The sequence below is a fragment of the Buteo buteo genome, chromosome 9 (assembly GCF_964188355.1).
Source record: "Buteo buteo chromosome 9, bButBut1.hap1.1, whole genome shotgun sequence".
Lineage (NCBI taxonomy): Eukaryota > Metazoa > Chordata > Aves > Accipitriformes > Accipitridae > Buteo > Buteo buteo.
This window is the reverse complement of record NC_134179.1, coordinates 43,912,491-43,937,715: the sequence shown is the minus strand read 5'-3', so window position 1 is coordinate 43,937,715 and position 25,225 is coordinate 43,912,491. Positions and strand designations below refer to the sequence as shown.

The following is a 25,225-nucleotide window of genomic DNA, read 5'->3' as shown; positions in this document are numbered from 1 at the left end:
CTGTCTCTGAAGGCTGAGGCGCGGCGACAGCGAGTTTGTTGCAGCAGCCGCTTCCCAATAGAGGGAAAAGAGGTTGTTTTTTTTTTCTCCACCCAAAAAGCCCCAAACTGGTGGTTCTGTTGCCTCCAGCCGGGGAGACCCCCACCAGTAGGGGGCGCGCTCTTCCCAGCGCTTACACTCTAGCCTACCACGAGGCGTCTCTGTGGCAGGGGCGCTCTGGCGCCGGTGGGGAGTTGGGGGGGTGAGGTGGGGGGGGGGGGGGAGCGGGGGAGGTGCCGCTCTGGCCGGCCATCGGTGGTGGAGTCGAGAGGCGGGGGCCGCTCTGGCCGGCGGACTCGCTGGTGCGGAGTCCCGGAAGCGGCGTTCCTCCGAGGCCGGGCGCGGAATGGCGGAGAGTCCGGCCGCCGAGGAGGCGGCCCCGGCCGCGGTGCTGGCGGCGGCGGCGGCAGCGGGTAGCGGCGGTAACTCGGCCGGCCCGGGAGGCGGTGCGGGAAGCCCCGGTGTTTTCATCCCCGCCGAACTATGGGCGGCGGCGGGTTTCGGTGCTGCGACGCCGGGAGCCGGCGTCGCCCCGGGGAGCGGCGGGGCCCCCATCGCGGCGGCGGCGGCGGCCGCGGGGGCCGCGCTCCTCACGCACTCCGCCTTTTGGGACCCCACCGTCAGCGGCGACTGGGACAGCGAACGGCCCAGCCCGGCCTGTCTCCTGCGGATCAAACGGTGAGATAAACCGCCCTTGCCCGTCAGCGGCGGAGCCTCCCGGGCCCGGTGGCCGAGCGGTGCTGCTGGGTGTGACGGCTCCCTTAACGACCTGGGGGGGAGGGTGACTCCGGTCCTCGCCTCTGCCGGCCTCGCCGGGCTCCCGCGGGCCTAGCTAGCTGCGGGCCGGGGAACCCCCACCGCTCTGCCCCGGTGGCTGTTGCGGGGGCTAACCGGGTGGAAAGCGGGCACGGAGCCTGAGGGTCATAAGGCGGCAGAGATGCTTGGCTCATCGCAGGTACGCTCGAGGCGGTAATTGTCCCCTGGGCCTCACCATCCCCTCACAAGAGGCCCCGGCGACCTGGTTTCAGGGCTGGGGACAGCCTCCGGTCCTTCCCTGCATCCCGGGGCTTTCCTGGGGCCAGACCCCGGTCCCCGCCATGCCCCGGGACTCTCCTTGCCCAGGTGCTTGGGCGAGGATGGAGTCTCACACCTCGCCCGCCCTGGAGCCGTGGACCCCTGTACCACCATCCGGGGTCTCTTTCTCCGTCTGCTGTTGGTGGGGCGTTTTGCAGCAGAGCTTCTCGGTGCGCAGCTCTCAGCCTGCCCTCAGGATTGCTGGGTGCTCCTCAGAGGTGCTGTTAAATGGGGAGGGGAGCAGGCTTCTCAGTCCCCATCAAGGGTCAAGTTAAGATGTTTATCCTAAACCTGCCCATAGCGATCCTCCTTCCTGCCAGTGCCCACCCGTTTGGCTGCTCTGACTCTTTAAAGGATCATCTGGTTAAACTTGGCATGTCGATAGCCTTTGATATTATGAGCAATATGGTCTTGTATTGTTAGAAATGCTGGCGCTGTTTCAACAAGTTCTTCCTCTTCCTTTGGAGCAAGTATTACTGCCTGCCAGGCTCTTGCTCATCCTTGTTCTAGAGCTGTATAATGTCTTCCAAAGATGGCACCAGATATTTGGGCAGTTTCCAATCCAAATGCCAAAACCACTAACCTTGTAAAGGTAGGCAGGAAGGCGAGGCTCTCCTCTTGCTCTCACACTTGCTCTCGCCTTGAAACCTCTCTGAGCTCTGGTTGCTTCCCACCTGGGAAGGTCGAGTGGGAGCTTGTCCTGGAGCTCAGTGCAGCTCTGATTATGGGAGGGAGGTTTTGGGCTATGAAAGGTTACAGGTGCCAGTCGGTTTGTCTGTAAACTGCACCGAGTTGTAGGTGATTTGTTGTTTTTCAGTTCATTTGATCAGAGTTCCTAGAGAAACGAGGCCATTGTGATCAAGTTGTGTGTGTGTGCATCCTAACTACTCTTGAACCTGCTGTCTGATTAAACCCAAATTTGTCAGAGCAGTAATCTTCTCAAAGGCAGTTGAGTCATGGTATGTTTGGTGAAAACAAATGACTGGGTATACCAAAGGGATTCTGTAAATAGTCTGAGTGTGAAGAAGGAAAACATGGGGAGGGAAAGTCATCCTGTAAACAACAAAACTCACCTAAGAGAACTTTTAAACGACTACCTTAGGGGAAGTTTATGGTTGAAGTTTTATGTACTGAAGCCGATCTATGGGAAAATACGAGGCAGCAGGTAGTAAAGGTGTGTTTGGTCTGGTGCCTCATGTATTGATTCATTGAATAGTGCTTGTGCTCTTGAAATGCCTCAACTATTTTTGAGGATAAGTTGAAAGAGCTCAGCCAGAAAACAGTCAGTAGCAAAAGAAAAATGTCTAGCTCTTTACGAGTTGCAAGTTTCCATCTTAAAATTCTGTCCCTTTGCATCCGTGCACAGATTTGTCATCTAGAACGTTCACGCGCCTCGAGAGCTGATGAACGCCAAGGGAGATCTTGACTAATTCCTGTTTCCTTTGTTCAGGGATATCATGTCCATTTACAAGGAACCGCCCCCGGGAATGTTTGTTGTGCCTGATCCCCACGACATGACCAAGGTAAGAGAAGATTTGGAGCTGGTTCAACTTTCCGTTTCTCTGTATGTTGCTGTTGATGGCTGCTTTAAGGGTTTGCCCAAATGGAGCATTCCCTTAATGTTTTGAGAGAAGTCAGGGTGAGTCTTGCAAATACATAATGAGGCTCCAGTTTTCTTGGTGACATTGAGATGGGCTGCATTTAAAATGGGAGGAGGCTCTCAAGGAAACTGGCTCTGTGGAGAGATACTATCACAGGGATCTGAGGAGCTTCCACAGGTAAAGCCAGCTCTGCTTTAGTGGCCCTGTGAACCAGTGAGGCGCTGATCCAGCTCATTTCATCCTGTTGAGGCCTGAAAACAATCAATAGAGCAGCTCAGAGAAGAGCAAGCTCCATGGAAAGCCATTGGCCACGGGGGGCTTCTTGGAGGCTGGAAAAGAGAAATGTCCATTAGCCACAAGCAGTGCTGGACTATCTATAATCTGCCTGTGGGACTTGGAGATGTTTAATTGTTGTGAGCTGGTAGAGAGATGCGTCCCTGTACCTGGTCCCTGGCCTGCTGCGGCGCTGCCCGCCAGGTTCTCACAGGTACCAGGGTCGCGTGCAGGTCTGACCCACGCAGCTGCTCCCACCACATTGCCTCCAGCAGACCCACTCCCTAGGGACAGTGGCATGGCTACAGCCTCTCCTGCCTTGGTTCTTCCCCTCCTGGCTCTCAGGGTTTTCCAGGACTGGGAATTTCAGATTATGTCAGAGAGAATGCAGTGAGCTGGGAGGCAGAGGTTGCTCAAATGGTGTTCTTGATGCGACGTGTTTCTTGGCTGGTGCTGCCCTTTCTCCAGCCAGTGTCACCTGGTCTGGCTGTGCTGGTTTCTGAGAGTTGCGTGTGTGTGAGGTTGCTTTGATTTTTCCTCTGCTGCACACTTCTCCTACCCCCTGACAAACGTGGCATCCCCCAGATTCCCCCAAATTCCTGCCGTGTAAGTGCCTGCCTGGCTTGGGGCCCCTGGGGTTTTGGAGGTGGCACAAAGGGAGTGTCTCTGCACAGCCAACTCCTACCTGGGGCAGTTTTAGCTGCAGCTCTGGCTTCCCTCAGCGTTGGTAGCTGCAAGTGCCAAAATGCCCTTCAACGGAAATGCAGGTTTGTAGAACACTAGCCTTGGGGCTTTTAACTGAAATCCTGGGGAGGTAAGAGGATCATTAAAGGAGACTGCTTGGATCACTTGGGGAGTAAGCTTCCTTAATAGCCCAAAGGGAGTAGATTTCCTGGTATACAATTGGGATCTTTGAGGGTAATTAGCAAGGAGAGAATAGGGTCTTAATTTTGGATCCTGGCAGAGGAAATTGAGTGATTGGTTTTAATATGACCAAATCAGCATGAGACCATAAAATTGAGGAATGCTCTAGTTTTGGCAGAAATTCTGAATCTTTTTCTTTCTAAAATTAGATTTTTTTTTTTCATATTCAAAATTTTTTTTTTTTTTTTTTTTTAAGCATAGCTTACCAGCTGAACTGTGATTCAGTCTGGTTTGGACTGTATAGAGATGTATGGGAGGCAGCTGTTGTGGACTCTGGCCAAACCTTGCGTTGGAAACCTGCTTTGCACATTGAGTGTGGCAGAGGGGAGAGAAGTGTGCAGCAGTGACTCTGGCTAACAAGGGAATGAGGGAGGGTTAAGTATGGCCTGCACATGGCGTGTGGTTGTGGAAGACGCTGCCTCTGTGCTGCTGCCTGGGTGGAGATTTCTTGCCTTTGGTTGGCTTTGTTGAGGATTTGATGGTGCTGCACAATTTTGAAGTGGTGCGCAAGACGGGCTTTTGTTTTCCAGATTCATGCATTGATCACAGGCCCATTTGACACGCCTTATGAAGGGGGTTTCTTCTTGTTCCTGTTTCGCTGTCCTCCAGATTATCCCATCCACCCACCAAGGGTCAAACTGATGACAACGGGAAATAACACAGTGAGGTTTAACCCCAACTTCTACCGCAATGGGAAAGTCTGCCTGAGTATCCTAGGGTAAGAGGAGACTTTGGCTGTTTTGATGGGAAATCAGGAGGTGGCTGCAGGCTGTATCCTGCCTCACGCATCCTTCTCAGCGCATTGTGCCATGATCTTGCCCCAGACACGTGCTTGGATGCACCTTTGTGCTTCTGTGAAGTCGTGTGCAGAATCGGAGTCGCAAAGCAGCACAAATTCCTCTACTGAAATAAGAGTCTAACTTGTCTTTAAAAGCACCTGAGAACGGAGCAGAGGAAGCACGAAGTTCAGTGGATGCTGCCGCTTTTCTCCTGCTTCCCCTTGCAAAGCCTCAGCCCCAGCACTGCATTTCTTCTGCTTTTGCGCTTTGCAGCCTGATCCTTAATGTTGTTTGAATGTAGGTTTTTGTGGTTTTAATTCCCTCTCTCTATGTGGGTTTAAAAATAAATAAATAAAATTAAAAGCCGCTAAGAACTTCCTTGAGAGCCATTTGACTGCTCTGGGCTTCCACCTACACATAGTATGTGGGGCTGAGCGGTGGGTGTGATGATTTACAAGCACTGCTCCCATGCTGCCTGTTCAAACAGGCTCCACTGCTGCAAATGCTTGTTATTCACCTGCTTGATTTTTAAACATGTGAAAGTCCTGACTGATTGAATGGCTCTTATGGCTCTGCCAGAGAAACCGTGGCCATGGTGTGATATTCCCAACCCCAGCTGTGACAGTTTCAGTTGCCAGTAAAGAAAGGCTTTTGCTGAGACTCTGGACTGGTGCAGCTGGGTTGATAGTACGTGGTTCCTTCTGCTGCAGAGAGGTAGTAGCGGCAGCCAGGTGAGGAAAGGGCAGTGATGGCTTGAATTGCTGTAGGGATTTGACCAACCAGCAGGAGCTTGAGCACTGATGTGGTTATAAGACTGCCTTTGCTGGGATGGTTTCTGCAGTGCTGTGCGTGTGCCACTTACACCAAAGTTGGTCCAAGTAGCTGATACTCATCAGCTGATAGATACTGGCCCAGGGCTGGTAGAGAGATGCATTGTACTGGGAAACACCTGCCTCAGTGTAGGAGTTTTCCTGATCCAGTGAGCTGGATGCCAGTGCCTGCAAAGCACTGAGATGTGTAGGGCACATCCATATCTTGGGGGTCTGAATGCCCAGTAGTTCCCACACAAGCTGCCTTGTTGCTCATGCAATTGTAGCCCTGGCGTGGAAGCTAAATTATTGAAGAGTGAACAAAGAGCCTCGGCCTTAGCAGAAATGGGAAGCGCAGAGGGAGCTGCAAATGAAAGGATTTAGGAAGAGCATATGTGGGTCAGCACATCCTTGTTCAGCTCACAGGGAGACAGGTCTGTATCTGGAACTAGGATATTAAGGGCAAGAAGCAGAACAGCTTTTTCTGCTTATGCTATTCTGTGCAAACATTTTTGCTACCCTGTGTGTATGAAATGGGCACCTTATTCCTATAGCAGAGCATCCGTTAGTGCTTTTGATGGCAGTCCTTGTGCTGAGTGTCTGCATTACAGACTGCACAAGTGATGGTCTTGTTTGAGTCTCAAAAATCAGATTTCAGTTCTTAAGAGTTGTTTTTGACTTACGGTAGTGCTTGTAGCTTGTGTTGCTCCAGGCTGCTGTGTGAGATGATAGCCATAGCTTTAAAGTTCCCTGTAAAATGCTCAGAAATGTTACTTTTCCTGAACTCACGTGTGATGCCCTGTGTGTGTTAGCAGTGGACTGAGGTTTACAGACTCCCTTGTCTTGCTCAGGCTAAAGTACTCACTTGGTTAAGAGAATAAACTACTCTGACCCTGAAAACTTTCTCTGCGTCCAGTGCTTTCTATATCTGTAGCAGCTGTTTCTTTTCCTGTCGCATTTCTGTAAGGTATAGATGCGGTTTCCCAAGCTTTCTGATCTTTGGTAGTTGGAGGGATGGTGCTCGCTGAGCCAGTCCTGCGTTGTTAATTGATGCTTTTCTGTTTTGATGCCTCAGCACTTGGACCGGGCCTGCGTGGAGCCCAGCACAGAGTATCTCTTCAGTCCTCATCTCCATCCAGTCTCTGATGACTGAGAACCCCTATCACAATGAACCTGGCTTTGAGCAGGTGAGAGTTCAAGGTGGACCGTCTCTGGTTCTGCAGCTATTTGTCTCTTCCCTCCACACCTTGCTCCTGGTGCCAAATCCAGTTCTGGAAATGGGGACAAAAGTAGATTTTGTCGCTTGGCTCTTTTCCAGCTTGCTCTGCCTCTAGTCAGAGCTTGAGGGGGAGTTGCAAGCCAGCTCTGAACCAGAGGCTGCTTAGCTCACGTATGTGTAAAGTAACAGAAGAACATGAGGCATTCGAGAAGTTGCCGGGGAGATGGGATGGCTCTTCATTTCTCTGCTACGTGACTCCTGAAATGGCTTCCTTGGGACGTACTGTCATGCAGGAACCAAACTGCTCAGGTCTTCATGGTCTCCAGCATCTCAGAGAGGCAGGTTTCTGTGCTAACTTTATCAGTTGACCTGTCTCCACAGCTGTGTGAGTCCAAGACTCTGGAGACGTGTAAAATCTTGCCAGCTTTTCATTTGCAATATAAATTAGCTCAGCATACACAGAACAGACAAAGCTGTAGTGGGTTCATGCACCAGTGAAATTCATCAGGCCCAAGAGGGAGAGATGAAGAGCCATTGCAGTCGCGTGGACTCACTGGCCCAAATTCTGTTTCCAGGAGAGGCACCCTGGGGACAGCAAGAACTATAATGAGTGCATTCGGCATGAGACCATCCGAGTAGCAGTTTGCGACATGCTGGAAGGAAAGTGTCCCTGTCCTGAGCCATTACGGTATGGAAAAGAGGCATGGAGGGAGCATAAGAAAGTGGGTGTGGGGAAGCAGGATAAAATCCTCTGGCTGCTCTTCCTGAGATCTTGAGAGTTGCTTCAGGGAAGAGCAAGTCTTTACCTCTGCCTAGTCCAGTGAAGAGTCATTTTGTTTCCCCTGAAGTGGATGGCTGCATCTGTGTGGTGCCCAGGAGCTGTGCGTTGACAAAGGCTGTGTTAATGTGCACAACGGCTGCATCCTCTGACTTGTGTTTGAGAATAAATTTGCCTTGTCTTATGGTGGGGAAAAAAAATCTTGGAGGGAGGGGAGCACAGCTGTTGTGGAAGCACGTGCAGAATCTCTTCAGCAGCAGTGATGCTGCAGTTCGTTTCGCTCTGTGTCTGTCTTTCCTCGTTGTACCCTGTTAGTTGTCTGGGGCGCCCTATATGGGTGTCCATGCTGACTACATGAACTAGAGTTCAGTGGGATGCGGTGACCCTGGATGTTGTGACTGTTGTAACACTGTTGTTTTGTGTTGATTGTTTGCTCTCTCATTGCATTCAGGGGCGTAATGGAGAAGTCCTTCATGGAATACTACGACTTCTATGAAGGGGTGTGTAAAGAGAGACTTTATCTCCAAGGACAGACAATGCAGGTGGGTGGCAGACAATTTTCTTGTTGATAACACACTGCCTTAGATAAGGGTGTGTCCTTAGTGACAAACAACAAGGTGCAGCACCTAGAGGTACATGGAGCGGATCTGGATCTTTTCTATGAACTTTATATTCCAACTTTGAATCACAAAACTGAGACCTGCGACGTTCCTGTGGGTAAAACACTACCACCCCCAAGTTCAGATATGTTTTTAAGGCTGTTACAATTTCTGAGTACTGGGCCTGAGACACTCTCCAGGCAAGCAGGTGGCACTTTCAGCAGTGGAACCAGTACAGTTTGCTTTCACGTGGATTTGGTATTAAGCAGGGAGGGCACATGCAGGTTATCCAATGCTGGTGGCAACTGTACTCTATTGCAGTATTTTCCTGTGGGGTCACTGCTAGAGTTTCTCTTTTTCTGAGGTTCCTTTGCTCATACAGCAGATAGGAACTTCTCTGACACTCCCTATTGTGTCAGATGAGATTGAAAGTGGCTGACTGAGTCAAAAGTTACTGGGGGAGGAAGGGGTGGAGGAAGAGTGACAATATGGCAGACACATCTAGACAGGTTGAATACAGGAGCTTGTTTCTGCAGGAAAGTAAACTTTAAAGAATAGATTGCCAAGCTATTTGCATATGAACAGATGTGTCTTCCTCCCTCATCAGCCACCTCTTGTCTGAGTCATTGAGAAATTCCACTGCTAAGAAAAGTTGGAGGTGGTTGATTTAATGATCTTGTGTCTCTGAGCCCTTTCTTCCCGTCAGTGCCGTCACTGGCTTTGTAATTCATAAATTGAAAGCACTCCCTAAGCAGGAGATTTCATGTTTGGAGTGAGAAATTCCCATAAGGAAGGTCTGTGCCTGACTTAGAGCTGCAGAGAGTACTGAACTGAAGGCTGTGTAGTGAAGTTTGGTGAGGATTGTCAGGTGTGGCCCACTCTTGTTTCTTCTTCAAGGCGCCAGGGCTCAGTTGCTTTCTTCAGGGTTTACAAAGATCACTGTGTTGTCCTCAGTTCCCAGAGGTAGTGACTGCCATAGTTGGTTTTCTGCTTACTTGTAAATAGTAGTGCAGGAAGCATGAACACAACGTGCTGGGGAGATGGTAGTTGTTGTCTTCATGACCTTGTATTTAAAATGAAGTCACTCCAGGCTCAGTATCAGTTGAGTGCTTGCCAGATGTGCTGTCTTGTTAACTCTGGGGCCACATGTTGGCTTGTACCTAAGACTCCTGTCAGATGGGACAGCGTAAACACCACCACCACCTTGCCCTGGCAATGTGTTTTCAACCTGGGATGGGGATAAAAGTAGCAAATGTTAAATAGTCTCCAAAGACTTTCTGCCTCTGACTTGGCTACATCTCAGCTGAGGGCCTTGATTTAAAATGAGAATAGCAATGCTTTCATTTGGACGGGGTCTGTGGCACTAATATAAAGTGTGGTCAAGTCTTTGGCCTCTGGATTTAGAGACTTTCATTTGTAATATTTTCCCTGCCTCCCTGGAGTGGTCCTGAGACCAAATCCTTGAAACAGTTTATTTCCTCAAAGGTGGTAGTAGAAATCCAACCCGTGTCTGCTTGGCCTTTCCTCTGTTTTTGAAGTTTGCTTGGGTTTGTAAGGTTTCCCAAAAGAGACTCCAAACAGAAATTATTATCAGTCTTCAACCTTGGCCATGACAGTGGGAAGTTAAGAGGCTGCTCCATCATAAGATGGTATTTAACCCTTAAGTCTTTAGCCACTTGTTACCCAATTACTACGCACCTTTCTTCTTTCTGCCTCTTGCTGGAAGGATAATGGTCTATATTAATAGGCTTATCTATGGCTTTCTTCCAGGATCCTTTTGGTGAAAAACGAGGCCACTTTGACTATCAGTCCCTATTAGTGCGTTTGCAAGGAATTCGGCAGAAGGTGCAAGAGAAACACCAGCAGGAGAATACAGAAATAGACTCTGAGAGCAGCTCCTCTGAGACAGAGACAGACACTCAAGGTTGCTCTAAAGCTTAGAGCTGTGTTAACAGTGGAGAGGCCAAGCCGTGGGGATGTTCTGTCTTCACACTCAAGAGTACCCCTGACAGACTCGACAACCAAACCAATGCCAGAGCAGAGAAAACTGCGGGATATCTTCTGTCTCCTTTTACTGCTCTGGTGGATAACGCTGAACAAGAAGACTTCATGCTAGACAAAGCCAAGCTTGTGGCAGGCTACTCTTAAAAGGTACTTACTATGCTAGAAAGCCGGAGCATGTGGCATCAGGTTATTTTTTGGAAACACCTCCACTGGTTGTTTTTTTTTTTTCTTTCTCTCCATTTGATTAAAGAATGAGATCTAGACTGCGAATCCTCTTTACAGCTTTTCTGTTCCTAGACAGTGAGCCCTTCCCTGGGGCCATGCTGAATGTGGAGCTGTAGCTGTGGGAGCGCTTTGATGAGTCCAGGGTATGACAGGGCCCATGCACCGTGTGCCCAGGCGAAACCTTTTTTGTGCGGGTTGGGAGAGATGGAGCCTCTCTGCTCTATGGAGCCCATTTACCTGATGTCTTTCTTCTAGACACTGTTCTAGACAGACCAAAGATAAAGAGCAGTGGTGGAATCTGGGCTCCTTTCTGAAAGCTTTACTCACGCCCTGGGTGACTTCGTCCACTGAGACTTCAGGCGCAAAGGGGCAGATGAAAAGTGGAAACTGCAAGAATCCATAAATTGAGTGCAGGTGTGTTCATCCTGGCATTTTGGGGAAGGGAGGGTGAGAAAACCATTGGTCAGAGATGGGGGGAGCACTTAAAAATAAATCTAGTTTGTGTATTATTTTTTTTTTCCAAGTGTTGATTTGAATTTAGCATTCTAGACATACTTTATTCTGGCTGCTCTGAACGGAGCTGTTTTGTTTCCTTAACTGAAGTACTCTTTGCTTTCCACCTCTCTACTCAGTGTAATATTTTATTTTCCTCCCTTCTTCCTCCTGTCACCTCACTCCCTGCTGCTACCTTGATCCATCAGATTGAAACGCTAGAGTAAGGGGCAGTTCTAGCTAAGGAAGCCACTGTTTCTGGCTGGAGTTCTTCGGAGGTGTACGCCTTGTTACTGACAAATTCCTTTGCCAAACTTGGCCGAGCGCAAGCTAGCTGAGTGTCATAAAGTTTAACACTTCAGTGCATTGACCGTTTTAAACAGCAGCTTTTTACTGTAAGCGAAGGCCAGCCTCTTGGAGAGGTGTCTGCTGGCTGCGAGTGCCATTACATCAAAAGATGTATTCGGTGTAACTTGGGTGGAGGTGAAATACCCAGTTTCTCCAGGTAAATGACCCTGGTGATGATTGATTGGAGCAGTATAATGTTTTGTTGATAAAGAGCTTAATCTAATTTTTTTTTAAGTATTTTTATGGGAGCTTTGATAGAAAGCTAAGCACAAAGTTGCACATTGTCCTGGGCCCTCTCCCAGTTTCCTTAAACACCTTCCCACCAGCTCGGCCCTGTTTCAGATTCCTGATGGTGGTGGGAGAACTTCCAATGCAGTCATCTTTGTTCTAAAAAAAGCGCAGAAAGAGCGGCCAAAAGACCCCTGCCGTGTGCTGTACAGAAAGGCAATGCCCCATGCGTCACTAAATTATTTTCAGTCTCTGTGATTTATATCAACTCTTGCAGAACTCAGAAGCCTGCACACTGCTGCTTCAGCAGCTCTGAAAAGCTGAAAGGTGGAAACATTTCTGAATTGTTAAGGTGCCGTTTAACAACTTGGGAACCTTTTTTCCCTTTAGCAAGCAAACTCCCCTGGGTCTGTCATTGGCTTGATTTAGACTTAAACCCTGTCTTCCCTTGAGGGAAAGCTGAACTTACACAGGACTCACTCAATACATACACCAGATGAGAGTAAATAATGCGGTGTTCACCTTGAAATGAGGTCTCAGGGAGGCAGCGGAGTCTCCCGAGAAGTCATGAGCTGTGTGCTACTTCACCGCCTCTTTAATCCCATTGTAAATGTCACGTTGTTTTTCACCATTCAGTAGCATTGTGGGTAGAGCTGTGACTCTGCTGCCTTCCCAAGGCAGAGCTGGTTCTGAAATCTGTTTGTGATGCATGTGGCGTTACCATCCACCGATAAAACAAAACAAGAAAATGCCTTATTGTGGACACTATTCACATAACTAGCATGTGGCTGTAAAAGAAAAGTATTAGTTTTATAGCTCTAATGTTGTCTGTCCTACCATTTCTGAATGTTTCCATTTCAAAGTGACAATCCTCAAATGACTGCTCTAGGCAGAGATGTTTTAGCAACAGATTTTTAGACCTAATTGAGTTGAAAATATATGCACAAGAGTCACTCTAAGATACCTTGTTTATATACTATTGTACATAAGATTTTTTTTGTGCAATAAAGTTTGTTTTGGCAGAATCTAGACTGTGGTACTCCTTAGTGGAACAACGACTCATTCACAGAGCAGAGAGGACTGCAGAACAGTTTCTCAGTGTCACTGCTGGCTCCCAAGATTCTTTAGGCAGAGTCACACTTGCATCCTCCGAGACTGCAGTTGCAATAGCAGCTTAAATAATTTTCCTCTTGCTGTGACAAGGTAATTAGTTGTCTGTAACGGTAAGTGGCATTTCCATGCACAACAGAGGAGAAAATTCAGAGGTAAGCAAGTATGAATTAGTCCTATTAAACTTCTCAAGCTAGACACTTTTTACAAAACTTTTATTTCAAGTCAGCTGTCCCTGTGTTTCAGGTGATATGCAAATAACCTCACAAGAAGAATTGTATACAGGCACAGAACACATATCGGTCAAGGTATTGCCTCCTTGGCTTCCTCTGGAGTGATATCCTGAGAGTACAGCTCTGTAAAGAGAGCAGGCAGCCAGTACTGAGGTTCTCCAGCTGCCTGAGTATCCAGCCAGGCCATTCCTTCTTTCAGCAAGTGTTCCTATACAAACAGAGCGGAAACTGTGAGTGAAACTTAACTAAATGGCTGAGAAGCCATTCACAATAGAGGCCTGGCCCCACATTTATTTTAGGGTAAGGGAGGGGGTGTAGCACTTGGGCTACAATAATCTTTTACTCAACTTGACCGGGAGAAATATAGTTCAGACATCCAGCCATGCCCACCCTGCATGTTTATGTAGGACCTGAGCTAACAAGATTCAAGTTTTAATAGAGATTAGTGAAGCCACAGGAGTATCTGCAGCTTCTGAGAGTCTGCTTTCCTCATTCTATGTTTATGCAGTGTGTACTCTGCCTTTGGTGTACCAGCTAGCTTAGGATCCCCTGTGCATGCCGTGATAACACATCCCCAGCCAACTGTCTGCTGCAGGGCTGCAGGAGCAGTCACTCTACACTGTCACTGAACTCCACTGTGCACATGAGACCTTCATACATACCAGCACTTGCTTTGCACGTTCCGTCTCCCACTTCAGACTGGACCTGATCTCACTGACTGTTACATAGCCCTTTTTCTGAAATGAGAGGAAAATTATTGTGTGCTTACAGTCAAGACTGAAGTCCATAGTTTAGAAGAGAGTGTGGGAAGTTTTGCCTACAGGCCTGGTTTAATCACAGTTCCCTGTCATGGAAGCAATAAGGTTCTTTCAAGGTGGTTGTATTTTAAAATCTCCTGGCTCAATACCTCTGCCAGCTGCAAGACGACAGTGTGATCCATGTTCAGTTCAGCTGGCACCGACTGGATCAGATATGTTCCACCAACAGGAATAATCCCAAAGCCATTCCCCAAGACCTTCAGTTTCTTGATTGCACGAAGGAGATCATCCCTGAGAAGCAGAGGTCAATGCAAGGCTTTAAAGCAAGAGCCTCTCTGAAGCTGCACACTATGTTCTGTAAATAAGGAAGAATTGATGTGCAGAAGCTATGAGCAACAATAGCTCTTTGGAGCTTGCTGCAGTTTCAGGTAATCAACAGCTGAAAAAAATTTTATAAACTTTATATAGCAATTTAGAATTAGTTTGCCTGTCTGTGGCCCCCTTCAGAAGTGCAGAGTTGCATTAGAGACACGCTTGTAGTACCTGAGCTGCAAATGCTAAACTTTAAGATTCAGCCCCAATTAGTGATCACGATGGCGAGTTGTGTCCTAAAATCTGCTTGTGTAATGACATGCGTCAGTCCTTTACAGCTCAGGAGACCTCAGCAGACTGTGCCAGTAAGAGAGCTGGATTTGCAGGGTACTAATTGTCTCCAGCTCAAGGCAACAGTCCTTTATGTCTTTGGGCTCCCAGAGAAAGCACACTGCTGCTTTCTGAAACGGTTAAGTTGTTAATTGTGGATCATGTGTAAGTGGCTCCATTGCTAGAAGTTACATTTGGAGTCCAATTAACAGCAGCACTTTGAAATGCTGCTGAGGTCACCCTTTTCTTCCCCAGATGCTACTTGAGTCCCCTTTCCTGCAATACACAGACACTCACTGGCTGACATCCTGAGCAAACTTCCCCCTTCCCTTCAGCACTTGCTGATGAAGTTCTTCCAGTGTTATCAGACCTAGGCGTGAACAAAAGGGGACAGGAAAGCATTACAGCATAGCAACAAAATTACTCCAGCAAGAGCAGTCAAGGGTCTTTTGTCCATTTGCCGCTGGCTCACCCCTGCCTTCCATTTTACAAGCGGCTGTTCATTGTTCCCAGTATCCAGCCTTGGGTGAGATAAGCACTGAGTCCCTTCTGTTCCCAGAACTAACATGCAGCAGTCAGCTGTCGCCTTCTCCCACAAATGTATTGGACTCAGGTTTCAGCTGGCTTTGCTGCAGCCCTTTCCTGGTCTCAGATTGCCTTTTTCGGAGTGAAGAACATCTACACTCTTTTCATTAGGCACTTATCGCTGGTATTCCAACTCTTTGGGATATTGCTGTGATCCGTTAGAGACAATCTTAGTGCCAGGCTCAAAGCAGTAACTTATCAGTTTCATACTCCTTCAAGATTGGCATTGATGCCTGCTCCTTCCCCACCATACTGCGAGTTATGGTTTTGTTACCTAAACAGAGTTGGTTGATTTCTGCAGGAATCAATGAAGCTGGGTGATTACCAGCGGTGTAGCCTTTATACATGTTACAGAAACAAAACAAGGCTTTTTGGGGACAAGGAAGACAAAACTGCCACCTCCGTAATTTGTGAAATCTAGTAAAGAACACTAGACTGAGCCATGCGACTCATTTTCCGCAGGGAAAGGGTATCCTCCTATTAGCTGTATCTCCTAGAAACCACACACAGTGGGATCCTCACCTCCATTCCTGTGTTTCAGAGCCAGGCAAACTTCAATGATCTGCACACCCAGTTCATAGTAAAAGTCTCCAACTCCCAACATCTCTGACCAGAATCCTTTACCAGCTGTGAAGTGAGAAAGGGGAAAGCGACAGGACCATTGGCAAAAATATCCTTCCTTAACAGTTACTGGTGCCAGGCAGGCTGCTTGCAAACCCCGCTGTGAGGACTCTCAGAACCGTCACTGAAGAGTCTCCATTTTGGTTACTGTTTTCCCCCACCCTTTTAAGTAAATAACACCCAATTACACCAATTCACAAACCCCAAGAATCAAACCAGCATCAGCTCTCCTCAGGGAAACTGCAGCTTCACTGCGAGCTGTTTCCAGTATGAGAACAGTGAGATGAATCCTTAGTCATTAACCCTGGTGCCTGTTCCTCACATGCCAAAGGATCCACTCCAATTGTTGCACACATATCCTGGAACTGGACCCGGAACTCAGGGTTTTTACGGATCTCTTGCTTGTGTTTGCTGGCAAACTCTTCTAAGTTGGTCTTAAACATGTCCAGCTGCTTAGACATCTGAAAGAGAATTGCAGAGAAGTGTTTCTGTCTTAACACTTAATGCAGTTTTGCATAAACACAGCCCCCCACAGGCCCTAAGTCAGCAGAGTCCTCCAGAAACACTGAGGACAGGTATCTGATGTGCTGCCTACCCAGTGCAGATGGACCCAGTGGTCTTAAAGGAAGGAAACAAGATAAAATCACTCGATGAAGTCAGAATTCTCCATGCTTTTAACACTGAATTCATATCAATATCAGACCACAGTGGAGATATGACAAGGCAAAGGGCTGTTCTGAACCAAGAGACAGGCTCAGAAGGGGAGGCAGCAGTTATTCTGTGATATATGTGGGGCAGAAACAGTTCTACAGAAATGAGATGTTGCTGAGGTCTTGAGAAATGAGGCAGAGCGAGACCTGTAGCAAACATCACAGCTCTCTGATGGAGATGGATGCCATCATTATCCACGCTGCTCACGGATAATGCTCTGCACACCAAAGCAGAGGGGGAAATGAAGCCCAGGTTTGCGGCTGGGCTCACAGCCACGGTTTTTCCCACTGCCAGGGCAGGGGTGGATCTCCCACCTGAGCCAGCTGGTCTTCGGCCAGGACCGTCCCTCGCTCCTTGTACTTTGCCTGCAGGAGGAAAACAGGACGATGGAGACAGCGCTGAAGGACAGATGGACCAGAAACCAACACTGGATGAGGGAGACGCTCATTTCGGGATGGACGAGCCAGGAGAATGCGCGGCTCCGGTGCCCTGGGCAAGCAGGGAGCCTGCCAGCAAACTCAGGGCGCCCCGGACGGGGAGCAGGGCTGGCACAGACTGGGAAGGCAGATGTGAGGAGGAGGAGGAGGAGGAGGAGGAGGAGGAGGAGGAGGATGGCCCCCACACCCCCCGCCACAGGGCCGAAGGGGCCTGCCCCCCGGTACCAACGGAGCTTGGCAGCTCCCCACCCGAGACCGGTGGGGTCTGGCACCCCTCCGGAGCCTGGCACCCCCCCCCCCCTCGGGGGCCATTGGATCCTGACACCCTTCCCACGGACCCACTGGGTGCTGGTGTGTCGTCCGTCCCCCCCCCACGGGCCTGGCACCCCCCCACGGGCCTGACACCCCCCTCCCACGGGCCTGGCACCCTCCCACGGGCCCGGCACCCCCACCCCATCCCTCCCACAGCGGGGTCCCGGCGTCCCTCACCTCCGCTAGCTTCTTCTTGGCGATGGCGCCCGCGCCCACCCCCCGCCGGTGCATCCCGGCCCTTCTTGCCCGCGCCGCGCTCCGTCTGACGTCATCTCTCCGCGACCGGCGGTGTGACGTACACCCGGGGGGGGTGGGGGTGTGTGTCTCACTCCCGGGCACCCACGGCTCAGACAACCCCCCACTGAGGGCCGGGGGGGGGCACTGAGGGTCTTAGACCCCCCTCGGGGGTCTTTGTGTGTGTGTATGGGGGGGGGGGGGGTGCCGCCCGGGTGGGGGAGAGGCCCTTTTTTGGGGGGGGGTGGGTGCTTTCTGTGGGAGGGTGGGAGAGAGGCCCTTTTTTGGGGGGGGGGGGTGCTCTCTGTGGGAGGGTGTCCCCCTCCGGGGTGGGGGAAAGAGGCCCTTTTTTTGGGGGTGGTGGGTGCTCTCTGTGGGAGGGTGTCCCCCCCCCCCGGGGTGTGGGGGAGAGGCCCTTTTTGGGGGGTTTGGGTGCTCTCTGTGGGAGGGTGTTCCCCCCCGGGGTGGGGGAGAGGCCCTTTTTGGGGGGGATTGGGTGCTCTCTGTGGGAGGGTGTCGTCGTCCCCGGGGTGGGGGAGAGGCCCTTTTTGGGGGGGATTGGGTGCTCTCTGTGGGAGGGTGTCGTCGTCCCCGGGGTGGGGGAGAGGCCCTTTTTGGGGGGGATTGGGTGCTCTCTGTGGGAGGGTGTGTGTGTGTCCCAGCGTGGGGAGTAGCCCAGGTTTCGGTCTCTCCCAGGGTGTGTGTCGGGGGGAAGCCCCGCTTTAGGTAAGGGTGACACCCCCCCCCCCCCAAGATGGAGGTAAGTCCCTATCTGTGGGGCTGGGTGCCCTCTGAGGGAGGGTGTCTTCTGTGGGGTGCAGGGGAACCCCGGTTTTGGGGGGTGTGGGGGGGTGTCAAGTCCTGAGGACTCCTTTGGAAGGGCAGGCTGGCTCCCAGGCAGGTTTCAGCAGGGCCAGCCCTCAGCCAGGGTCTGTTCCCCTGCAGCCCAGGCTGAACTTCACCACCCACCGCCGCCGCCGCCAACAACATCGGTTTTGAAGTCACGGCCCAGCGGCAGGTCCTAAACCCCCCCAAAAACCTGCTGACGGGGATCGTTCTGTGGTAGGGTTCAGTTAGCTGTAGGCGGATTCACTGACACTTGCAAGGTGTGTTGTGACCCTCATGAGCCTTGTTTGGATGGACACTTATTTTTTAGCAATTTAGTCATGTTTTATAGCCCATCCCCAAATTGGGTATTATTTAAATCTTATTTCAGCTTCAGAGTAAACTGTTTATTGCTTGCGTTAGCAAAATAGACAATATGCACAGAACAGAGAGAAAATAAGACGTCTTCCTCCTTCTCACGTGTCTTGGTAGGATGAAGAGAGAGTTCCTTGGGGGGGTCCTGGAGTTACATAGTCCTAACAAAGCAGAAGTGGGAGAGAAAAACATGAATTCCTGTGGTACTGCACTTAACCCATTTTCATTTGATTCCTATAGGAAATGAGGCATAAGTTATTGCCTTCTCTACCCACCAGCCCCCCCTGATATCTTGCAAATCCATTTTGATAGCAAGACGTGTTTCAAAGTTAGTATCTAATAGTAAGTACCTACAAGTTTCGAGAAAAACCAGCAACTGGTTAGAGGAGAGAGATACAAATAAGTGTTTCTCTGCAGGAAAGGCTGCAGTATGAGCTCAACAGTTATTTGTTTTCTCTGGCCTGCTGGCTGGCCACTCAGCTCACATTGTCTGACCAAGCTGCACGGAATTGTCTGTAGCACAGAGCTGCCTCTTATTTCCAACCTACATTTATTCATGGCCAGTTCATCCCTTTTTGTTCTTGTGCCAACTTTTGCCATTAGCATAAACAGCTCTTTTCTCGCTCTGTTTTTTTAATAGATGGTGACTTTGTCTCTCTCAGCCTTCATTTTACTCAACTAAGCATAGGATGGGCTTGCCGTTCCTTTGAGCCACCCGGGACCCTCCCCTGCACCTTTTCCATCCCAGTTTCTTGTGTTTCTCTCTGAATGCCTTTCATAGCAGTGTACAATGCACAGGAAAAATATTTCCTGTAAAGTGGTCTGATGAACACCTCCTTTTCTTATTAAAAAGAGGGGAAAAGGATTTACTAACCTCCCTTCTCTAGACAGTGATTTTTCTGAAATTTGTCTTCCCCCATCTTTGTTGTATCAGTGATCTGAAGATACTTTTGCAGAACCAAAACAAACTCTGGCCAGAGCTCTTAACTCTCCAGTCAAATCCAGCTGAGCTGTGCCATCTAAGCACTCAGTGGTTATCTAAAGAAATCCTAAATTCATGGACTGAGCACTGCAGCAAGTACGTTTGGGGACAAGGGCTGCAAAAGGATCTGTAGGGATGCTTGTAACAACAGGAATAGGTAGAACAGCAACTCACGTTGGTCTGCAGAGATCAGTCAACATCAGCCATGTCAGAAACTCCGGGTTCAAAACATCCTTCAAACCTTCTGAACTTTCCAGAGAAGTAAAACTGCAAGAAATGTGCCATGCCATAAAGACAGAGAGGGCACAATCCAGATGCAGTATATAACAGCCTCGTATCCCAATCCCCTCAAGTTCACAGGGGAGTTTTATTTTCCTTCTAATATCTTTGACTTGGATAAACCCACAAAAAAAGCTTTAACCTCTTTTTGACATGGTGAGGTCCCTGCACACAACAGTGCCTTGATCTTGGCATGTTTGAGCTGCCCAGCAGTGAACATGTCTGTCAGCCTTGGGGGGTGAGAAGGGACGGTCCCGTGACCCCCCTGCACCCCACCTCCTCTTAGACCCAGCAGGCATCAAAACAAAGGCAGAGCGTGGGTGAAACAGCATCTACGCTCCAAACTCACAAAGGAAAGTCTTTGTTTCCAAGAAGGACTTTCCCCTGCAAGTCGCATTTTTTATTTGCGATTAGGGCGATTAAGGGAGACACTAGAAAACAATTTTTCAAAAAAATGAAGTTAATCAAGCTGATTAATCTCTAGCATCAAAGGTTTCCCTTCCCCCCTCCACCCCCACCCCCAGAACAGGTTAGACAAACATCTGTCAGGAACAGTTTAGGGTGCATTGATCCTGCTTTGGAGCAGAGGTCAGACTAAATGACCTCTTGAGATCCCTCAAAGCCCTCGTTTCTTTGATTTTGTATTTTCAGTATGACTAGCAATTCTCGGTGTCTGATTTTCCGAGTGCTTGGCCTGAGACACCTCTGTGAACCATAACTGTGCTCATTTCTCCCACCACGGGTCACCCCCCGCACCCTGGTTTCTAAAGCAGTTTTCATGCAAAGGCTGTAAAAGACAACAAATGCCCCCAGATTCTTGTTCTGGGTGACTGTCCCATGACTCCCTGTAGTTAGAAATTCCATTTTTTTGCCAGAAGACACTAGGATTGTGCCTAAGGGATGCGGGCTGTGTGCGGTAAGTGCTTTTTTTCCTTCTTGCCACCATTTTAGGACTAAGCAGTAGCAACCTGTTAGGTTTTGTAAAATCCCCTTCATGTTAAAGAAAGAAAATGTATCCCTCATTCATTTGTTGGTGGGGTTTTTTTTCTTTTTTTAAATATAGAAAGTGGCCGAGAACAGATTTTTCTTTGGACTCATGCGCCTAATTTGCTTTTTGAACATTTGTGACATAAGCTAAGATTGGGGGAGGTGAAACAGGCTATTGACAGGCTGTGGATGTGCTGACACAGCACAAAGCTGCGCAGCGCTGAGATACACAAGTGTGCTCTCAGCCAGATGGCTTGGGAAACGAAGGCATGAGCTGCAGCAACAGAGAGCTCCATATGGACTCGGTTACCTTGCCCAGAGGTACCTGTTCTGGGCGAGCTCCTGTCGCCATCATTACTGTGTTCATGACAATTTTAAGACGATTTCATCTTAAAAAAAAAAAAATCTGTGCCCTTTACTAGGGACACTCAGATCAGAAACAAACTGGAAAATTCCTCCTGGGTCAGGCAGGCATCTCTCCTGCATGGTTTCACGTTTAGATGACAGGCTTTTCATAATAAGAGCTTGTAGCAGAGATACAAGGAAAGAACCATTTTGTTTCTTTTTTTAAAAATGAACTGGTCAACATGCTGAGAGTGTGAATGAGTGGGATTTTTTCTTTCCCCCTCTGTGTGGGTTGATTGGATCAAATCAAAATGTTTTGCAGAAATGTATCAATTTAATCTCATTTTCGCTGGAGAGTTTTCTTTTGAGAGGGCTTTGTTTTGATTAGGTCAAAGCATTTCGACTTCTCCGTTATGGTGATGGTGGGATGTTAGAGGAATGGATGCACTTCAGCCCTGTCAAAAGCCCGTGCTTTGACCTTATCAAAGCGCTGGGTTTTGATGAGGCTGTGCTGACATTTGCAAAACCAAAAAAGACCCCAATCGTCTATATTTTTGAAATTTGTATTTCGTGAGAAATTTCAAAATGAGAGAGGCTTTTTTTGTCTTTGTTCTTTTCCTCACTCATGAGGCAGAATTGCAAAATGTGGAATTTCCTTTTGAAATGAAAGTCCTCTTGTTTTCCTATGTGAAGCCGTTACCATAGATTCCTGCCCCCAAATACTCCTTTGAAAGTTAAACACTTGGGGACTTCATCCCTCCCTGCCACCAGACTTTCTATTCTCCCATCTCACCTCTGCTTTTTCTTGGCTTTTAGAAGCCAGCTGAAGAAGTCTTTGGCTTCCTGGGTGCCCAGGTCCAATCTTTGGCCATTCGCAGCAGATACTTGGGGCTCAGCTTCCCTCTTGTACGGCTCAATGATGTTGCTGGAAAGGCGAAATGGGAAGATACCAGCCCGAGATGCCACAAGAGGGTGCCAAAATGCTGCTTTTCCACAAACCCCAGCTCCCTCCCACTCCATCTACCAGCAGCCAGAGAAGAAAGGCGGTCTTGGACAGGGAGAGGGATAGTTGTGCTGTGTGCCGACAGACCAGAAACATTTCTAGGACTTAGAAAAATAAAAGAAAAAAAGAAAACCAACTCCCTAGAGAATCGCTGCTGCAGTCCAAGAAAAATAACCTCGGCTCTGCATTCTTCTGTAGCCATCAGTTGGCTGACGACAGCTGTAAGTTTGGATCGTAGGAGCATTGAAAGTCTACACACTTACTCGCTTTTCTTCTCCCGTCTGGCTAGCAACCATTCCACAAAGTTCTTCTTCAGCATGTTATCCATCGTGCGGCTGTAATCGCTTGCCAGGGTGGCCTCAGAGTAGCGTCTTTGCACTGGTCTGGCACTGGGAGTCCTTATACTTACGCTGGGGTAAGAGCACAGAGACAGAGTGAGTGCTGCACAGACCAGGAGCAGCACACGCCGCCGTGCAGATTTTTGCTTGGATTGCACGCGGTGGCCCATGCGGTCCCTACAGTCAGCAAGGGTTTCGCGGTCACTTCTAACGTCTCTTGGTACAGGTGACCATTCCTGCACTGTAAAGTAAGGAGATGGCCACAGAAGGGGCTAGCAGGCTCCTCATCCGTTTTGCTGGCTACTAGCACAATTCCGATTTGAGAACTCGGGAGGAGATGAGCTCAGGATCTTTGCTGATCGTCTGGAGTCATGTCGTTTTCCCTGCTGTAGCCTGATTCACATGGACTTTGGCTCCCAGCTAAGGCACCGAGTGTGCTCAGGCTCCCTTCTCCAGCGAGCTGCACATCTAGGACCAAGGGAACCTTCTCCTGTGTCCTCGAGAGACTTAGGGGTGGACGGCAGGAGACAAGGGCTGACCTGGAGCCCAGTGCTGATCTGACAGTGTAGGCATAGTTGGTGGCTGCCTAAGTTAGCAAAGGATTTCAAGGCTGAACCTTTTTTAGTACTACTATCTGGGATTACAGCAACTCCTACTGCTCTAATAAGGGTTCTTTTGGGTCTTCTCGGGTGGTAGTTGGAAATTTTGTAGCAGGAGTCAGGGAAAGAGAGGGAAAGTCTTTATAATATACCTGCTTGATGTAACTGGTCATATTTTCAGAAGCTTCCAAATACCGGATGCCCCCTAGCCTCATTCGTGTGAGATGATTACATCTCATTTCTAGTTCTCAGCCAACCTTTTTCTCTTCCTGGTTGACTTCCAGCTTGTTCCTCCTAACCCAGAGCCATGAAGTTTGTAGGGAAAACTTGGGAGTTCCTGGCTCTGGCTCAAAGGCTCAGGGCTTTAGTTTGATCTCTCTCTTATCATTTGCTCATCTCTGTACGCCTGGGTGTCTCTATTATCTGAGATCTACCTCAGGACTCATGTTCTCACCTACTTACCAAGATGCCAATGGAAAAAGTCCATTTGCCTCCAGTGGGGAGCTGGAAAAGGCTCAAAATACACCGTGAGCTTTCCAAAACACTTACCCTGAGACGTTTTCTTCCATCAAAACAAAGCCCAGAGAAGCGAGGAGCAGAGAGAGAACTTTGAAAGACATCATTTTCTTGGCTTGTTTCTCTGTTTGAGAGCAGGGGGCAATCCAGATGTCCGTCCCCTATAACACATGGGACACATAAGTGACAGGACAGTGAACCCAGCGAGGTGTGCGGTGGTTGGGCACGTGCCTGTGCTTGTAAATGTGTTTCTTCAGTCCTTGTGCTTCGAGCAGCCTTCTCCATCCTACAAAGCCCTCTTCTGCCATTCCCAGTTAAATTACTTTTTCAATGCCAATGCTCTTTCCCACCGTGGTGTCTTTTAATGTTGGTTCTCTATACTTTTATTGTAACCATCAAATTCATTGTGGGTTGCACGTTCCCAGAGGCAAGGGCTTTGTCTTCCTCCATGTTTACAAGCTGACCCTGTGGGTACCTCATTGTGCTTTAAGGGTCGATTCAATCTTGAGGATGTGAACGGCAACATACGTTGGATCAGGCAATTCAGTAGCAATGGCATCCTGCTTATGCCACACTGCGGTTCTGCGGGGTTTAGGAGCCTGATCTAATTTCTGGGAGATTTTCTGTTGGGATGGATAATGCCTTATGTAGGGACTGGAGCCAGAGTCAGTGAATATCAGTTATGAAAAATATCCCATGGACAGTGACAGGATCGGATTCCAAGATTTATTACTTTCAAGCTGTTCCTAGTGCTCATGTCCACAGTTCAGCTCAATAGCCCTTGGACATTTGAGCTCTTTTAATTACTATTCCAGCTCTGCAAACTCCGTACAAAAATGGTTTTGATCGTGGCTCAGAGATATATTTTGTTGTCCCTCATCTCACTCTTTGTTATAGCTATTTCTGGAAACTGCATTACAATGGAGAGCTGCTATTAACAAGAATAACACAGTAAGGAAAGGTCTAGATCAGGACTCAGGTATCACATCCTTCAAAAATTTATTTATACATTGATAGAACTTTAGTCCTCTAAGTAGTTACTTGTACTCTTACAACAGCCCAATTATTGTTTTAGAGAGAGCAAGAATTTGCAAGTTTGGATGTTGTTTGTAATTGTGGTGTTTTTTATTTCTGGAAAATTGTCACATCTTTTACAAATGTTTTCAGCCCTTCCTATTAAGTGAGAAAAAATACTAAATGTGTTACATTACCTCAGATACATCAAGTTCTGAGGAATGCTCTTAAAATCAAAGGTGTAATGTTTTGAACACTGGCAAAATCCCTAAAATACTTAGACTGAAAGCAATAAAAGACGAATAGTTACAGAGTGTTAACAGCAGAAGTAAATTCCATTATACAAAATGCTGAAGAGTGTTTTAAATAAGAACAGAAAAAAATGTCATGATTAAATAACTGAAGTTTTCCCTCTTATTTACTTTTAATTTCATATATTGGTGATATAGCTGTGGGTACGACAATGGATCTGAAAACAGCTAAGTTGTACAAGAATATTGTTCTGCTTAGGGTAATTCTTTGCGATGCTAGGAGAGGAAAGGCATTGTAGCCTTAATTTTAAGAAAGGGCAGTACTCCTTCTCTGCAGAATTTACCCAAACAGGGAAGAAAAGCAGTCCACATTTTCAGAGACTGTTGAAAAAACATTTTGAATTAATACAAGACCCCTTTGCCTGTGTGACACTGAACTGGAGTAGTGGCACCTGGCATGGAGTTTGCTGTGATCCCTACATCGTTTTGATCCTATGATTTGACTTTTTTACAAAAGGAGAAGCAACTGGTGAGATCTTTGCAACACGAAGGTCTTCCAGTCCCCTGTGCAATACTGTCTGCTTTGGAAAAAGCATTAGAAGGATAATATAGGGTTTTATCCCTAGCTGGGAGGTCCCAAAAAGCAACTAAGAACCAATTTCTCCTCATTTCCCTG

The 25,225-nt window shown here is 48.4% G+C and overlaps 3 protein-coding genes across 5 annotated transcripts; 1 reads left to right on the top strand and 2 right to left on the bottom strand.

Moving 5' to 3' along the window:
• The first annotated feature begins 355 nt into the window (after positions 1 to 355).
• Positions 356 to 12,464, top strand: UBE2Z (ubiquitin conjugating enzyme E2 Z). Of its 3 annotated transcripts, none has more exons than XR_012651725.1 (8): positions 356 to 717; positions 2,564 to 2,636; positions 4,442 to 4,629; positions 6,575 to 6,686; positions 7,294 to 7,406; positions 7,948 to 8,038; positions 9,866 to 10,738; positions 12,403 to 12,464. XR_012651725.1 is itself a non-coding variant. In XM_075036399.1 (7 exons), exons 1-7 carry the CDS (start codon positions 386 to 388, stop codon positions 10,034 to 10,036), a joined length of 1,080 nt encoding a protein of 359 aa, XP_074892500.1. In that variant the 5' UTR covers positions 356 to 385; the 3' UTR covers positions 10,037 to 12,421. The 3 variants fall into 3 exon arrangements, 1 of the variants encoding a protein (XP_074892500.1); XR_012651726.1 differs by having other exon boundaries at positions 9,866 to 10,246; positions 10,580 to 12,421; XM_075036399.1 differs by having other exon boundaries at positions 9,866 to 12,421.
• A 38-nt stretch (positions 12,465 to 12,502) lies between these two features.
• SNF8 (SNF8 subunit of ESCRT-II) lies at positions 12,503 to 17,073 on the bottom strand. The gene is made up of 8 exons (XM_075036400.1): positions 16,979 to 17,073; positions 16,367 to 16,417; positions 15,664 to 15,802; positions 15,243 to 15,347; positions 14,433 to 14,505; positions 13,643 to 13,784; positions 13,398 to 13,472; positions 12,503 to 12,943 (listed from the first exon to the last, which is right to left on the bottom strand). Exons 1-8 carry the CDS (start codon positions 17,030 to 17,032, stop codon positions 12,806 to 12,808), a joined length of 777 nt encoding a protein of 258 aa, XP_074892501.1. The 5' UTR covers positions 17,033 to 17,073; the 3' UTR covers positions 12,503 to 12,805.
• A 1,185-nt stretch (positions 17,074 to 18,258) lies between these two features.
• GIP (gastric inhibitory polypeptide) lies at positions 18,259 to 23,391 on the bottom strand. Its single transcript, XM_075036899.1, has 5 exons — positions 23,318 to 23,391; positions 22,095 to 22,241; positions 21,622 to 21,753; positions 19,392 to 19,484; positions 18,259 to 18,396 (listed from the first exon to the last, which is right to left on the bottom strand). Exons 1-5 carry the CDS (start codon positions 23,389 to 23,391, stop codon positions 18,387 to 18,389), a joined length of 456 nt encoding a protein of 151 aa, XP_074893000.1. The 3' UTR covers positions 18,259 to 18,386.
• Positions 23,392 to 25,225: the final 1,834 nt, after the last annotated feature.

Coding starts and splice junctions, on each gene's coding strand:
- UBE2Z (XM_075036399.1), top strand. CDS start 386: ATGGCGGAGAGTCCGGCCGCCGAGGAGGCGGCCCCGGCCGCGGTGCTG. Junction 718..2,563: donor TGTCTCCTGCGGATCAAACG/GTGAGATAAACC, acceptor TCCTTTGTTCAG/GGATATCATGTCCATTTACA. Junction 7,407..7,947: donor CCCTGTCCTGAGCCATTACG/GTATGGAAAAGA, acceptor CATTGCATTCAG/GGGCGTAATGGAGAAGTCCT.
- SNF8 (XM_075036400.1), bottom strand. CDS start 17,032: ATGCACCGGCGGGGGGTGGGCGCGGGCGCCATCGCCAAGAAGAAGCTA. Junction 15,803..16,366: donor CCGAAGACCAGCTGGCTCAG/GTGGGAGATCCA, acceptor ATTCTCTTTCAG/ATGTCTAAGCAGCTGGACAT. Junction 12,944..13,397: donor AACGTGCAAAGCAAGTGCTG/GTATGTATGAAG, acceptor CTGTTTGTATAG/GAACACTTGCTGAAAGAAGG.
- GIP (XM_075036899.1), bottom strand. CDS start 23,391: ATGATGTCTTTCAAAGTTCTCTCTCTGCTCCTCGCTTCTCTGGGCTTT. Junction 22,242..23,317: donor ATGGAAGAAAACGTCTCAGG/GTAAGTGTTTTG, acceptor CTCTTACCCCAG/CGTAAGTATAAGGACTCCCA. Junction 21,754..22,094: donor AGACGGGAGAAGAAAAGCGA/GTAAGTGTGTAG, acceptor TCGCCTTTCCAG/CAACATCATTGAGCCGTACA.